Source organism: Macaca nemestrina, chromosome 11, assembly GCF_043159975.1.
Source record: "Macaca nemestrina isolate mMacNem1 chromosome 11, mMacNem.hap1, whole genome shotgun sequence".
Taxonomy (NCBI): domain Eukaryota; kingdom Metazoa; phylum Chordata; class Mammalia; order Primates; family Cercopithecidae; genus Macaca; species Macaca nemestrina.
This window is the reverse complement of record NC_092135.1, coordinates 86,920,847-86,936,215: the sequence shown is the minus strand read 5'-3', so window position 1 is coordinate 86,936,215 and position 15,369 is coordinate 86,920,847. Positions and strand designations below refer to the sequence as shown.

Genomic DNA, 15,369 nt, shown 5'->3' with positions numbered 1-15,369 from the left:
TATGGGAATGGAATCATGCAATGTATATCCCTTGGAGACTGAATTTTCTTCACTGAGTATGTTGTCCTTGAGGTTTGTGTAATTTGCTGTGTGTACAGCATCAATTGTTCATACCTTTTTGTTGCTAAATACTATTCCATAGTGAGACTGCACCATAGGATTACAATTTTTGAATATAAAGTCTATTAATTAGGAGTACTTACTATATTGAATTGTGATGACTTTTAGTTTCTTAATGAGCAGTATTGATTATCTTAAATTTCAGTGATTATCTCAGATTTTAGTGACTCACAAATGCTAGTTTGTGACCTTTATCATACTTTTGAGGTTTTTTCATTCTTTGGTCACTGTAGACCTATCAAGTAGCCATAGATATAGACCAGGAATTTAATTATAAATCAAGTTATTTGGGTCTTTTTATGCTCAAAAGGTGGTAAACTATCTAATTTATCTTGAGTAGTTTTTGGAAAAAATAAAAGTGGAAGTGCAGGACTGTCGCATATGACATATAGGTAAGGCCTGTTTCTCCTCACTGAGAATGCTTACCCTTGGACCATCTTTCCCTGGGACACCATCAGCACCTGGACCGCCTGGTTCACCCTGTCAAATAAAAGCCATTGTCATCAGATTCAAAGTATCTTCAGTGAAAATTGGCCAAGAAGAGGAGTAACCCTCAGGATTTGTTGGGATATATATTGGGTGTTCTAATTCATTATTGCTCTAGGAATCCATCTTAAATTTCACTTACTATAAAATGATAATATTAATTTTGAAAATACAGTCGATTACTTTCCAGGAATGTTGCTTTTTTTTTTTTTTAACCTACAATGACTGATTTATGAAACAATTAAGAGAAAACAAGTCAATACCTTGTCACCCTTTGGACCAGGACTTCCAGGACCTCCTCTTTCTCCAGGCATTCCTTGCAGACCAGGAGTACCAGCAGCACCAGGTGGCCCAGGAGGACCAGCAGCGCCCTGAAAATAAGTGAGAAATAATAAATGATCAGAAGGAAATCGAATGTATTTTTTAAACCTAGGTGAATGGAATTCTGTGGAGTCACCTTTCCTCCTTCGGGACCAGGGGGACCAGCTCCACCTCTAAGTCCTGGGGCCCCTGCCAATCCAGGAGGTCCACGTTCACCAGGGGCACCAGCATCACCCTGTGATAAAAATATGTAAATAACCATATTAAACAATCCAAAGCTAAAAACAAAACACCTTAACTTGCATCATTTTGAATCAGGCCACTAGGTTATTATGTTGTGAACAACCTGGAAATTTGTATACTTATAAATAGTTGAACAGCTGGGTGGGAACTGGAAGCTTAAAAAAGTGTCCAAAAGAAAACTTGGATACTTAGTCTGCTTAAGTGTGAACTGTCATTGAAATACTTAGTATTTTATTCATAAGGGCAGCATTTTAAAGTTCTTTTACCAAAACAGTTTTCCTACATAGAATCAACATATTGGCAATATTTTTCTATTTGAAATTTTAAGCTCATATTTGATTCTGTAGTGATTATGAATGTCAGAGAAGTGGACCTTCCAGATTAAGGCAAATTTAATGTATTGAAAATTTCTTCAGTTCCTCTAAGTGTACTTAACAAACCTTTGCAATGATGCTCTTTTAAAGAAAGAGTATTTTCACTTGATATACTAAAAATATACTACTAATCAATTGCTGTATAACATGCTGAAGAAGGTAGAGAATGAATTGAAATACTACCTTGCCTCCTGGAGCTCCAGGTGAACCGGCATCACCCTTTGGACCCTAGGAGATTTGCATTATATGATTAGGTCCATATCAGAATGCATTTTATGTAAATATAAGCAAAATACACATTTGTCATGTTGGCATACAGTATAATTTTTCTAATCTTGAAATTATGAACTCTCTATTTTATGGTAAAATTCAAACTCTATATAATAGTTATCTTTTAAATAATTTGTCTTTGTTTTGATAATATTTAAAAACTAAATGTTAAATCTCCAATATCATGACATAAGAAAATTAAAAAGTTAATAGTTGACAAACAATTATTATATATTCTTTTTGTTTCTGAGTTTTGAAAAATGAAACGTAACTTACTGGTTCCCCAGGTTTTCCATTTTCTCCTGGAGGACCACCTGTACCAGGCAAGCCCTAGAAACAATCATAGTTGTATCAGGTAATTACCTCAAACATGGCTTATAGAAAAGCTTCTCATATGTACACATGTTTCTGCAAGATATTTGAAAAAAGTTTCAGTGGTCTTTTATGGGTAGAAACATTGTGCCACTCAAAATCCAGTGACACATATGTGATAATCATATCTTACAAATCCGTGTTCATCTCTCTTTGTTCTTTCAATTGCTACACATAAAAATTTATTGACAAGCATGGCAGGATAGACTTGGCTATATGGATTTATATTATAATAAAATAAATGTAAGCAAATAGAATTATTTGAGTTTCATTAATTCTTTTAAATAACTTACTAATGTGCTCTGGAATGGACATGGAAGATATGCCTATCTATTAACATTGCCTGATATTTTATTTCCAGATGAAAGACGGACTCACAAGTTAAGCTTCAGATAAATTATAATCTGTTAGGGACACAAAAGATTTGATGGTCAGATATACCATGACATTTAAATAACAAGTTCTTACTTGTAATCCCTGTGGACCAGGGGGTCCTGTGTCTCCTTTGTCACCACCAGGCCCCTAGGAAAGTATAATGATACACTCTGTTATAAACATCCTTTTATATTTAGTCTACAGTATCCATTTCAACAGGCCTGTTGCTTAATTATAAAAGTAGTGATGTGAAGAAAGGGGAGGACCTGGACCCAAAGCACACATGTACACTCTAAACTCAGTGCTAACATCTAGCTAGATAACTAGGTCAGCAAGTTGCATCATTGCTTTGGTAAACTATAATAACATAGTGTCAGAGATTATGTAATTTTTGAAGCATTCTTCCTGCCCCACCTCCACCCTATTTTCATCTCCAATTTTATGTGAGTGAACTTACAGTAGGCCCTGGGGGTCCCTGAGGTCCAGTTTCACCATTCTTTCCAGGAGGACCCTAAAAACAAGAACAGTTAGGGAAGCAGAAATAATACAGATTACAGAGAGAAGTCACAAGGTTGGAGATGAATACATCTATTAGAAGGCTAGAAATAAATTGATGAAAGCTACATACCTGAGGGCCAGGTCCTCCAGGGCCACCTCGTTCTCCATTCTTACCAGGAGCACCCTAAAGAAGAAGTGGTCAGTATTTACTAATTCTCAAAGGGCAATAACTAATCATATTATCGTCTCACACACATATATATATGTATATACATATACATATACATATATATACATATATACATATACATATATATATATACGTATTTTTGAGATGGAGTCTTGCTCTGTCACCCAGGCTGGAGTGTAGTGGTGCAATCTTGGCTCACTATAGCCTCTGCCACCCGGGTTCCAGTGATACTCTTGCCTCAGCCTCCTGGGTAGCTGGGATTACAGGCACATGCCACCATTCCTGGCTAATTTTTGTATTTTTAGTGGAGACTAAAACAGCCTCACCATGTTGGCGAGGCTGGTCTCGAACTCCTGACCTCAGGTGATCTGCCTGCTTCAGCCTCCCAAAGTGCTGGGATTACAGGCGTGAGTCAGTGCACCCAGCCTGTCTCATATGTTTTATCTGCCTGCTCCATAGACACACATACAACCATAACCAATTATATATTTAGCTCCCTTCTTACATGCAATTTGATTTTCCTATACTCCTCCATGCTTTGAAGAGGAGACTGAGTTTTGACCACTTCTATACTCCATATGGAAAATAAAAACCTTCCAGTCAAGTATTTATTGAAGAAATTAATGAAGGAACTCACATCATTTCCTTTAGGACCGGGGAAACCCATGACACCGGGCTGACCTCGGGGACCAGATGGCCCAGGAGGACCTGGTCGACCGCTTTCTCCTTGACTTCCCTAATAAGAAAAAATTACATTAATAAAGGTTTGATAAAGATAAGATTAAAACATACTCTCTATATAGTATATATATACTATACACACACTCAAGGATAGGCCAACATATACATTCCATTTTAACTGGCCTTTTAAAATGAGATTTAAAAAATGTACATACGGGAGGCCCTGGTTTCCCATCACTTCCTGGTCCTCCTGGACTTCCGGGCATGCCCTGAAGCAAAGAAGTCAGTTGTTAGGTGATTTTAAATGAAATAATAAAAAATTACAACATATACTATTTGTACAATTGGGATATTTTCGCTTACATGTGAAGCCTCAGATTTGAACATCTTTTTTCCTGTCTATAAAGTATCTAAGGCAAGTGTTCTATGTTTTCTCTCCTTGAACTATCATGGCTTAAGTTTACTTAAAAGAATTTTGTTTTGTTTGGGGCCTTACAAAATATGTAATCTGATTGATTTCAGTTGCTTTTGATCTGTCTTCATTTGTCTTGCCTTTCTTCTGTCTAAATTAAAGTGTCATTCAAACAAATGTTTCTCTGTACCCTCATTCCTGGACCTCCAGGGACACCATCTCTGCCAGGTTCTCCAGCCGCTCCTCTGGGCCCTGCAGGGCCTGGAGCACCACGCTCTCCAGCAGGACCCTAAGTAGTGAAAGAAATAAAAAAAATTAAAATAGCACTCACTAACCTAGATACCAACAATATTTTGGTTACAAATAGAGAACATCATTTGAACTTTCAAAAAGGGTTCACGTGTTGCTGAAAAATTTATATGTAAAATCAGTTATCTTAGCTTGGATTGCCGTATTGAAAAAATTTTGAAGCAAATGTGTGAATATCACATGCTTAATAAAACAGTATTTAGTGTGCTTAAAAATATATTTATGTGCATCTAAAATCAAATATCTTAATGATATGAAACCATATTTGCATTTAACTTTAGAGTTTTCAAAGACTTTTCAGGCATTTTAGTTTATTGTACTCTTGAAATGATGCTCAGATAAATGATTTCCAATTAACAGATAAGTAAAAGATTATCACAGAGGGTAAGTAAGTGGCTTTAGTTACAAAGCCAAGAAAGTGACTGAACAGAGGATGCATTACATTAGGAATTTTTTTAACTCCAATATATATTTTTCAGATATTTAGGTTTTCATGAATGGGAAATTGTATGGAAGAACTACCTATTTGTGGTGCTAGCATTTAGGAACATAGAAACTAAAGTTATCTACCTTTTCTCCTGGGATGCCATTTGGTCCAGCAGGTCCTCGGAACCCAGGGGCACCCTGAAAATAATGAAAGACAAATATTTCAGTCCAAAGGATTACAATTCTTTTCCATAATTCTTGAGTGGCAAACATTTTTATGTCATAAAGTGCTTTAAACAATATTTTGCACTGAACATTCAACTTAAGAAAAATTGGCTGTCTTACCCTGAAGGTAGTTTTATTTAGATGACAGTGATGCTGTTTTTCTTTTAGATGCCCCATGGAAAACGTACCCTTTCTCCTGCAGCTCCTGGAAGCCCATTTGCGCCAGGTTCTCCAGGTGATCCATCCTTGCCATCTTCGCCTTTAGCTCCTGGAACACCTGGAATACCGGCCTCACCCTGAAAAAAAAAAAGATGGTAAAATAAGAAATTATGACTGAATTTAGTTCGAAGTTTTTACCTGTTTACTTCCTAATTACGTTGCATTTTTTCGAGAAATAACCAGATCTGTTGCAGTAATACTTACGCGTTCACCACGTGGTCCTGGCTCTCCTTTGGCACCATTCTTACCAGGTTCACCCTAAATTATAACAGAGTCTTGGTTGAGAAACAGGGAGGATTCGACTAACAAAATCATCACCAGAAACACATAATTCAGTTATAAGACAAGAGTGAAGTCAATATAAATTCAACTGAACAGGAGCAAAATTTTGCTATTAATTTTTGTTGATGGAATTAAACTATACCTTTCAGTCAACAGAGAAAAAACAAGGCAACTTACTGCACCACCTCGCAGTCCAGGAGCACCATTAGCACCGGGTGGTCCTGGAGGACCCCGGGCTCCCATCAGTCCAGGAGCTCCAGGAATGCCAGCGGGACCCTAAAAACAAATCAAAGACACTACATTAGCCAAACTCGAACATTCTTTTATGAATATCTCACTTAAATATCACAAATCTATTGTCATGCAAAATGCATAAGAAGCCAGTAATGTGTGGATGAGATAAGGGTGAGGAGTGGGGACAACTTACCATTTCGCCTTTACCACCAGGACTACCACTACTCCCAGGAGGGCCCTAAGTATACAAAAAACAGTTAATGTATTAATAGTAATGCAAATAGTTCGTATATATTTGAAGTTGTTTGTGTGAAAATTAATGTATTGGTGAATGTTATGCTTTGTAGAGATTAAGTGAATCCTCCAACTATAACACAGCATATGAAATGTAGTCAAAAGATTCATCATTATCTAAACAGATTAGAGGTAATATGTACTTGGTATAAATTATTAAATGATACATAAATAGAAGAGATTTTGAATTTGGTTCTTCTCTGAATTTTTATGATTGGTGATTAGCTTGGGGCACATTCTTGAAAGCATCAGAAAACTATTCTATCTTCTATTCTTTTATATAAACATAAAAAATCGTGAATTCTGAAATAGTGCAACAGTCAAAAACTATCATTTTTACTACTAATCAAATCAGTATGTGTCACAGGAGGATCATTTTAGAGCCCTAAGCAACAACTTTTTCAAAGTGATTTTCACTGATAGCCATACTGAAGCACATGCTCTCATGGAGTAAGTGTAGCAGCACTCTCCCTCTCAACTATGATACTTACAGGAGGACCTTGAGCACCAGCTTGTCCCTGAAGTCCAGGTTCTCCTCTTTGTCCAGGGGCACCATTTGAACCAGGAGACCCTGCAGGTCCAACTTCACCCTAATGGTAAAACCATATGTAGTCAGTTCCTCTCACCACTTCTACTCACTTAGCCACTTCACCCTTCAGTCCTATTTAAACCCATCTCCCAAAGGTTGGAATAGTAGGACTCTATACTGCAGGTAAAGCAAGGAATCATTCATCATAAAGGCAGAGAAAAATGTAACTATGTGTGTGATTGTGTTATCAGTTTCCTGGAAAGAGTCTGGGGAAAAAAAGAAGGCATCAGAAGAAATATCAATAGTTGAATGTTAGGGACTACACCTCTTTTAGAATCAAGAATAGGGCTTTAAAGACATGTATAGATAAAAGCTATCCATTTGATTGATCTAAAAAATCAGTTGCAAGAAACAATCTAGTGGTTTTCTCTTGTCTCCAAGATATTTTTATACCCTTCTGTAGAAACTCATATTTACCTTAGCACCAGGGGATCCAGGGAATCCGGCAGTTCCAGGAGGACCAGGAGGGCCCTAAAAAAATTAAATACAATTTCAAGAGCTCCTTTTCAAATAAATGAAAGCCGGAATACTAGTAAATAAGTAAGCACATATAAAGAAAAGAAGATATTTATGCAGATAAAAAAGATATTCATACTTTATGGATATTATGTGGAGAAACAATGTGGTAAAATAAGAAGAGAGTGAAATCTAAAATTAGAAATTCTTGGTTTCTCCCTACTTTGCCATGAATTCCATGACTTAGTGCAGATTACTTTTCCCTGAGCTTTTGTATTCAATTTTACAACATGGAGGTAACATCTATTTTATCCATTTTGTAGGGCTCTTTAAAGTGCCATGTCGTATATAAGATGTTAACTAACATTGAGAGCACCATTAAATGTTAGCAGTTGGTCAAGCAGAATGAATATCAGAACCTAGATTTTGCTTATGGGCTCAGTGTCAGTTTTAATCACATGCATATATACAATATTGAGTATTGGGGCTACGATACTTTTTCACTTTTTAAATTATAAAAACGGTCAATAGAGATGCTAATGTGTGTGTTAGATATATACATATACATATATGTATATACCTGAGTGTGTGTGTATATATATAATATTAAATAATCCACAATCCATAATTTCTCATTATCCTACAACAAATAAGAGATAGAAAGTTACTTACTGGTTGACCATCACTGCCTCGAGCACCGTCATTACCCCGAGCACCCTAAAAAGAGAAGTTTACATTAAATATCTATTTAATTCTGAATGGCTGGTCATGAGTAATATTTTGACTAAAATTCTGACTCGAGCTGAGTTTTCTTCAAGTACGTTAAAATCTGCTTACTAATTATATATTTCAAAGTCAATATATTATGAAGACAATTCTGATATATACAGCAACAATCAAATGTAGAAGGATTGGAATCTGTGTTTTCAGGACTGAATGCAGATGTAATGGCTCTAATTGCATATGAACAGTTAACACAAAAATTCTCAATAGAGATAATTGGAAAACATTTATTCATTTCCTTTTAACTATAGCCAAAATGTTATCACAGTATCGAGTATAATTTTGTAGGAGGGTCTTTTTTCTAACGTATTTTTACAGCCTGAAATTTACTGAGACACTAATCTGTCACTTTGGGTTGTAACTGTGCGATGTTAATTGTGCGATGTTAGTAACAATACTCACCGCGGCTCCAGGAAGTCCTGGCCGTCCTCTCTCACCAGGAGCCCCTCTTGGACCCTAGAGAGTAAAATTGAAATATGGTCTTACTCTAATCCTGACATGTGTAAGAACAGTTGGGGTGGGAGCAAAGCCAGTTTTAGGTAACAATGAGGTTAATAATAAAACTGAAAATTATGCATAAGAAACATAATTACCATGGGTCCAGGAGCTCCATTTTCACCTGGAAGACCATTTTCACCCTAGATACATATAAAATATGTTACTATTTTATACAAGAGGAAGAAAATATTATTGATTTTTAAATACAGAATATTATGGAAAAGCTTATGGAGCCTAGAAAAAGATATACATTTTAACAATATTAATTTTCTGTTAGTATTTTATTTACCAGAAATCTCAATTTCTGAATTTAAAAACTTAAAAACTAAAGAGAAGTAATTGATAAGTTATACTAATATGCTCAACTATTTCTAATCTAGACTCTTCAAGTTATCAGTTTTCATGGAAGCGTTAATAGAATATCTCAATTAGTTACCATTATTCATACCTAATAGGTAAAGTTCGGGTAAATTTCAGCAAACAAGTTAAGCCTCACAATATGAATCTTAAATGTAGCTTTAATATTTAATGAATTTACTTATGAAAACGTGATTTTGTTGTGATTTACCTTTAATCCAGGAGCACCTGTTTCGCCCTTTTCTCCATTTCGTCCATCGAAGCCCTAGGGAATGTATAAAAATAGCAAAATTATTAAAATCTGTTCATCTAGAATGATTGATAAAGTTTACATTGAATTTTTCTAATTGGTCTTTATAACACTACTTGCAAAATTAACTTAAATAATTTAAAACTTGTTTAAAGGGGTTGAAGATATTTCATACTGATTTTACAGCAGGAAAACATGAACTAACTAGAAAGTGCAATGTAGTCTGATAAGAAAGTTGCCTTAACTATAGAGTAGCAAACATGAGTTTCATAGATTTTGTTATAATTAAGTTAATAGGTTATAGGCACAGTTGCTTGAATGTATGAAATGTTTTGCATAGAATAAATTTGTTCAACTCAATCTATAAATCATATTAAGTCAATAAAAACATAATTCATAAAATGTTTTTATTTTTCTGATAGTGGTAGTAAAAAAATATTTTTCAAGAGTATTTTATATACTAGAAATCAACTCCTTTATTTTGCAAAAAATGGCTACTTTGGTCAACAAATAAACTTGGTAGACTTAAAAATTTCAAATTAATTCATTGTCAGAATCACCCTTTTGGGCACATAATTGTCCAGTTAAATTGGTTAGTCAAGTAAACATAGCCCAGTGGAATACCTTGTAAATAACTTAGAAACTCTACTTACTCTGTGTCCTTTCATACCAGGGAATCCAGGTATCCCAGCTGGACCTTTGATACCCTAAAAATAATGAATGAAAAAATATTAATGAACCTTCAAATAGAATCACAACCTAGTAGTAAAACACTTTCTGTTTTTAAGTTTAATTCAATCGAATTACATAATAGTTTTCAAGCAAAGTTTACTCCAATTAATTTATTAGATGCTGAAGACTTACTGGAGGTCCAGGCAATCCTCGCTCTCCAGGTCGTCCGGGTCTACCTGATTCTCCCTAGGTAGAGAAATAAAGAATACATAAGTGCTCATGTATGACAAAATACATTGTAGACAATAAGCAAAATGATTACTTTGTATTTTTCTCACGAAGGACTCATTAAAATGGTCACACAAAATGTATAGTTGAGATCAGCTTTCTTGGTGGAAGGCATGAGGAAGACCTTTCTCATTTTGATATAAGCTTATAAAGAGATAATGCAGGTGCTTCTAATCACTGAAATAATATAACCCTTCCTCAACCCAGTAAAAAGAACTTGTCATTGGAGATTAAAAGGGAAAGAAAGAATGTCATTGAATTGAAGGTGTCTGCAAGTTCTCAAGTTCATTAAATAGTGGTATCAATTTCGTCATTACAAGAGGCAGGCAAAGACAGTTATTTCCCCTCCGGTTAAATAATATATTCAATGGATGAGTCTTCTTAGCAGTCAAAAACCACTTTAGGGATTTTATTCTAGAATTCAAGTATACATATGTAACAAACCTGCACATTATGCACATGTACCCTAGACCTTAAAGTATAATAATAATAATAAATAAAATAAAATAAAATAAAACAAATGATAAATATATGTATAGGTATGCAAATACTGTATAACTACTCAAAGATTAGTATTAGCTAAATGTTGTTAAGACAACAATATTTTGAACAACATTTTTTTCTTCTGGGATTCTGACATAAAGCATATACTGTTTAGAATACCCCAAGTTAAATTTTGCTGTATTCTTATATAATTTTTAAAAACTTACATCTTTTCCAGCAGGACCAGATGGACCCATAGCACCAGGAGGTCCTGGAGGGCCCTGAAAATAAGGAAATAAAAAATGAATATATTTGTAAGTTTTTCTGTTACAATTTATTATTATACAGTGTATGTATTCCTGGAAGGAACCTCATTTTAGAAAATCCTTTTAATGTTTCTCATGATGAAAATGATACTTACTGAGTTAATATTATACCTCTATTACATCAACTTACTGTTAATAAAAATTACATCATATATCTGTATTTTATATTACACATGTGTATTTATAAATTCAAATGTTTTGAAATATTAAATATATCTGAATATAAAGGTATTTCTAAATTTCATGTAATATTGTATTTAAATAATTATTTTACCTGCTTATTTACAGAGCATATCCTTCTAAAGGACTCTCTTAGATTATGTTTATTTCTACTAAGATATATGCATATGTATGTTTATATATGTAAATATATATAATTATATTTATCAGTAGATTAGATATAAGAGTGAACTGAGTGGTTACAGAAAATAAATAAATTCTAATTTGTATCAGCTCTGGGAAGTGAACTATTTTGATGGCTAATGATGAGAGAATTCCTTTATTAACTAGTGTCTCTAAGATAGCTAAACAATTGAAAGAGTCCAAAAGACTCGATAAAATGCTATTTGTTATTTGCAAATTTAAGGGTAAATTTAATATTCATTCTGTAAGGGCCTATACTTGTTTTAGAAAACAAAGGTAGGTTCCATATAGAATTATCAACTTATATATACATATAAATTTAATTGTTACTTACTGCAGGACCAGCTTGTCCAGGTTCACCAGGGGGTCCTTGGTATCCTGGAGATCCCTAGTGAGTAGAATATGTAAATATTTTAAAAGTAACAAAATCTTCATATAATTCATTTACATCTTGACAGTAAGAAATCATGATTGTGAATGTAATCAGCAAATTTTACTCCAGTTTATAAATATTGAGACCAAATTTTTTTCAGATCAGAATGAAGTTAATGCATTTCATTGCATTCACTGCAATCCATCGAAACTGAATGGTTTTGAACTAAAAGCCATATCACATGCAAATTAATGCAGTTTAATTTTACCAGGGTTTTAATTATCAATAATTGTTGGTGGAAAGGAATTAAATGTGGAATTCTATCTTTGAAGCTTTAATTAGTTTCTTGGTTATGACTTCTCTAGTTAACTGGGATTATGCCTGCTGGAATGGCTGAATTACAGCAGAATATATACTAATTTGATTTTTCTAAAAATGAAGAAGTAAACACCACTAATGGCTATACTTACAGGGGAACCAGGATGACCAGATGTACCAGGGGGACCGGGAGGGCCTGGGGGGCCCTGGAATGTGAATTTGAATGAAAAACAAAATAAATGAATGCAAAATACACTTTATCCAAGCTTCAAAACAATGACACTTGCATTATCAAAACTGTGAACAAATATATCTTTTGATAACTATTCATGAGATCTACAATGGTGATCTTAGCAAGCAAACATTACTGTAATGAAATTCTCACAGGTTCCATATAAATTATTAATAAATGTTATAAAATGTTGTCCTGAATTCCTAAGGAAGGGAATTAAAAATCTGGAAAAATTAGTACACAATGCTATGAAAATCCCTGCAATGTTAGGATTATATTGCACTGGTGAAGAAGCAATTTCTTGCTTGCCAGCCAAACTCAATGCAGAAAAACATTTATTGGCACACTACAAATCCTATAATCAGTTATCTAAAATAATAATGTAAATCAACTATAAAGTCCATAATTATGTTGATATATCTATCACAGTTAATTGACACAGAGATTTATATGGTCACACAAGAATCATCATACACAGGACAATTGATTGATCGTTGTTCAGAAATACAGATTAAACTAGAAAACCTTCAGCATGCTGAAAACAGTATGCTTCACTTTTGGAACATGCTGTTTGTAAATACTGATAGCAAATTTATAAAACAATAGCTTGTGTATTTCCTTTTTCTCTTATAAAGACTTTCCTGAAATGTTAATAACTGTTGACTTTGGTTTTTGCTTTTTAGTAAAAAGTTTATATGTGATTAAAAATTGGATTAATAATGTGAATGAGATAGAAAGAACATGATAATGCTACCATTTTCTTTCCCAACCTTATTAGGAATAAGCTATTTTGTACAATTCCATAAAAATACTGAATTCCTAGAAGAGCAACCATTCAAGATTTTACAAACTGGAAAGATAATAAAGCTCTAAAATGCTGAGAAACATTTGTACATACAGCTGGTCCAGGATAGCCACCGAGTCCTCCTACTGCTACTCCAGACTTGACATCATATGAATCATACTGGGGAGAATAGTTCTGTGGCAAGGAGACCAAACAGATATGATCATTTTAACAGACAGTTCATAAGTCTTTTAAAAAGCATTTAGAAGTGCATGCAACATCTAGTAGGTAGATAGGTTTTTGTGTGCCAAAAGATGTGGTATGTATTAACTAATTATCTTGTTTATCCTGTTTTTCTGTAGATTTAGACATTAGATATCCTACAGAAGCATTTTCTTGTGTGATGCACAAATCTTTCCACTGTGTTAAATGTTAGTTTCCCCCAGTTTTTCCTATTGTACTCTTACTTCAGCTGTTATTTCTAAGCAGTATCTACATCATTACAAACATAGGATCATAGGCTGTTTGAGGCCAAAAGAGTCTTGAGATCATATAATTACACCTTCTCATTTTGAGCAAAAAAAAAATGAAGTCAAATTATTTTTTCAACACTTAATGATACAAGTAAAATTCATACCCCCTGGATTCTGGTTAATATGACTAAAAGATTCACTAAAAAATAAACATCTCCACAGAAAATAAGTCAAAATTAGTAGAAAGGCTCACACACTTATTGGATTTCTTTGAAGCTTTTTTTAAATTCTAAGTTTTAGGTCTAGAGTTAGGTTCTATTTGGTTACTAGAATAAGAATAACTTAGACAATACACTTTGGTTCTTGTTGAATTGCTTTTCGAAAAGCACTTTTTTTTTTTTTTTTTTTTTTTTTTTTTTTTTGAGACGGAGTCTCGCTCTGTCGCCCAGGCTGGAGTGCAGTGGCGCGATCTCGGCTCACTGCAAGCTCCGCCTCCCGGGTTCACGCCATTCTCCTGCCTCAGCCTCCCGAGTAGCTGATCACAAGGTCAGGAGATCGAAAAGCACTTTTTAACCTCACAAAGATTTGTATAATATATTTTCTTATTTCGCCTAATTCCATGCAGCAGAAATTTTGTCATATTTATTTATTTGGTTGTTTTACATGCAGATTTATTTGGTTGCCATGCTTCAGGAGAAGCAAGATGTGCTCTGAAGGATTAGCAAGAGCAGTTTCATAGGCAGAAATAATCCTGTTCAATAGGAATATTCACAGTTCTTCAACTTCTTTTTGTCCAAACTTTTAGAGGCTTTGACATTGGTGTTAGTAAGAGAATAAAGTATAGATATAGTACTAACTAAATTATGTAGGTTAATTTTTTTCGTAAGTTGATAGTTCACTTCTTAAACATAATGTGTATGCTATACATCTGCTGAGAAATTGGCAACTTTTCTAAGTATATAGGAGCAATGACATTAGCATTATGAGGACGAATGAATACTTATAAAGCACTTAGAATAGTGCCTAATACATAGAATCACTAAATAAGGATTTATTAAATACATAGAATCAGAGAACAGATACAAAGAACTCATGATAGTGAGATATAATATAGAGTAAAGAAAGAAGATGAACTAGATAGTTTTATGAGGGGATTTTTTAAGTAATGTGATTTGTTATACCTGAGGACCAGTGGGGCATGATTCACAGATTCCAGGGGGGCCAGGAGAACCAGGGGAACCTGGTTGTCCTGGAATACCAGGGTCACCATTTCTCCCAGGAATACCAGGAGGGCCCTAAAAAAAGAGGTAAAAATAAATTAAATAGTGAAAAATCCTGGTGATTCAGAATCATTATCAGATTGTTGTTTCTCCACTTTATAATATTAGGAATCAATACAAGTAATATATTTTCTTTATAACACATATTTTTAATCAAAATCACGTGAATAATTTAAGTATAATGTATTCCTTTGTATATTGACCTATATATTTTATTTAAACTGATCATGGGGGTGAAGACATAATATGAAGTTTGGGAAATTGAAATCTTTACATGTACAATTATGGATTCCCAGTCTGTTGTTTGGTGCCATTATTCAAATATGTGGTAATAAAGATAATGTATGATGAAAGTTCAAATCTAGAAAGGGTATGAACAGAAAAAAAGCAAATTCTTACTAGAATTATCATTAGTATTAATTTTATTCTACTGAAGAATGTTTACTTACTGGATCTCCCTTGGGGCCTTGAGGTCCTTGACCATTAGGAGGGCGAGTAGGCTAATAAATGGAA

General features: G+C 34.1%; 1 protein-coding gene across 1 annotated transcript in view; it reads right to left on the bottom strand.

Moving 5' to 3' along the window:
- LOC105468239 (collagen type III alpha 1 chain) overlaps positions 1-15,369 on the bottom strand; it is a 38,409-nt gene that overhangs the window by 12,403 nt on the left and 10,637 nt on the right. Inside the window, exons 3-32 of the mRNA XM_011718340.2 lie at positions 15,306-15,356; positions 14,758-14,871; positions 13,218-13,298; positions 12,240-12,293; positions 11,731-11,784; positions 10,935-10,988; positions 10,129-10,182; positions 9,918-9,971; positions 9,226-9,279; positions 8,753-8,797; positions 8,562-8,615; positions 8,049-8,093; positions 7,338-7,391; positions 6,823-6,921; positions 6,231-6,275; positions 5,981-6,079; positions 5,726-5,779; positions 5,491-5,598; positions 5,222-5,275; positions 4,533-4,631; positions 4,146-4,199; positions 3,887-3,985; positions 3,190-3,243; positions 3,019-3,072; positions 2,655-2,708; positions 2,091-2,144; positions 1,728-1,772; positions 1,064-1,162; positions 870-977; positions 547-600 (exon numbers count right to left, since the gene is read on the bottom strand). Coding sequence (XP_011716642.1) covers positions 547-600; positions 870-977; positions 1,064-1,162; positions 1,728-1,772; positions 2,091-2,144; positions 2,655-2,708; positions 3,019-3,072; positions 3,190-3,243; positions 3,887-3,985; positions 4,146-4,199; positions 4,533-4,631; positions 5,222-5,275; positions 5,491-5,598; positions 5,726-5,779; positions 5,981-6,079; positions 6,231-6,275; positions 6,823-6,921; positions 7,338-7,391; positions 8,049-8,093; positions 8,562-8,615; positions 8,753-8,797; positions 9,226-9,279; positions 9,918-9,971; positions 10,129-10,182; positions 10,935-10,988; positions 11,731-11,784; positions 12,240-12,293; positions 13,218-13,298; positions 14,758-14,871; positions 15,306-15,356 — 2,001 coding nt within the window. The remainder of the gene's footprint in view (positions 1-546; positions 601-869; positions 978-1,063; positions 1,163-1,727; positions 1,773-2,090; positions 2,145-2,654; positions 2,709-3,018; positions 3,073-3,189; positions 3,244-3,886; positions 3,986-4,145; positions 4,200-4,532; positions 4,632-5,221; positions 5,276-5,490; positions 5,599-5,725; positions 5,780-5,980; positions 6,080-6,230; positions 6,276-6,822; positions 6,922-7,337; positions 7,392-8,048; positions 8,094-8,561; positions 8,616-8,752; positions 8,798-9,225; positions 9,280-9,917; positions 9,972-10,128; positions 10,183-10,934; positions 10,989-11,730; positions 11,785-12,239; positions 12,294-13,217; positions 13,299-14,757; positions 14,872-15,305; positions 15,357-15,369) is intronic.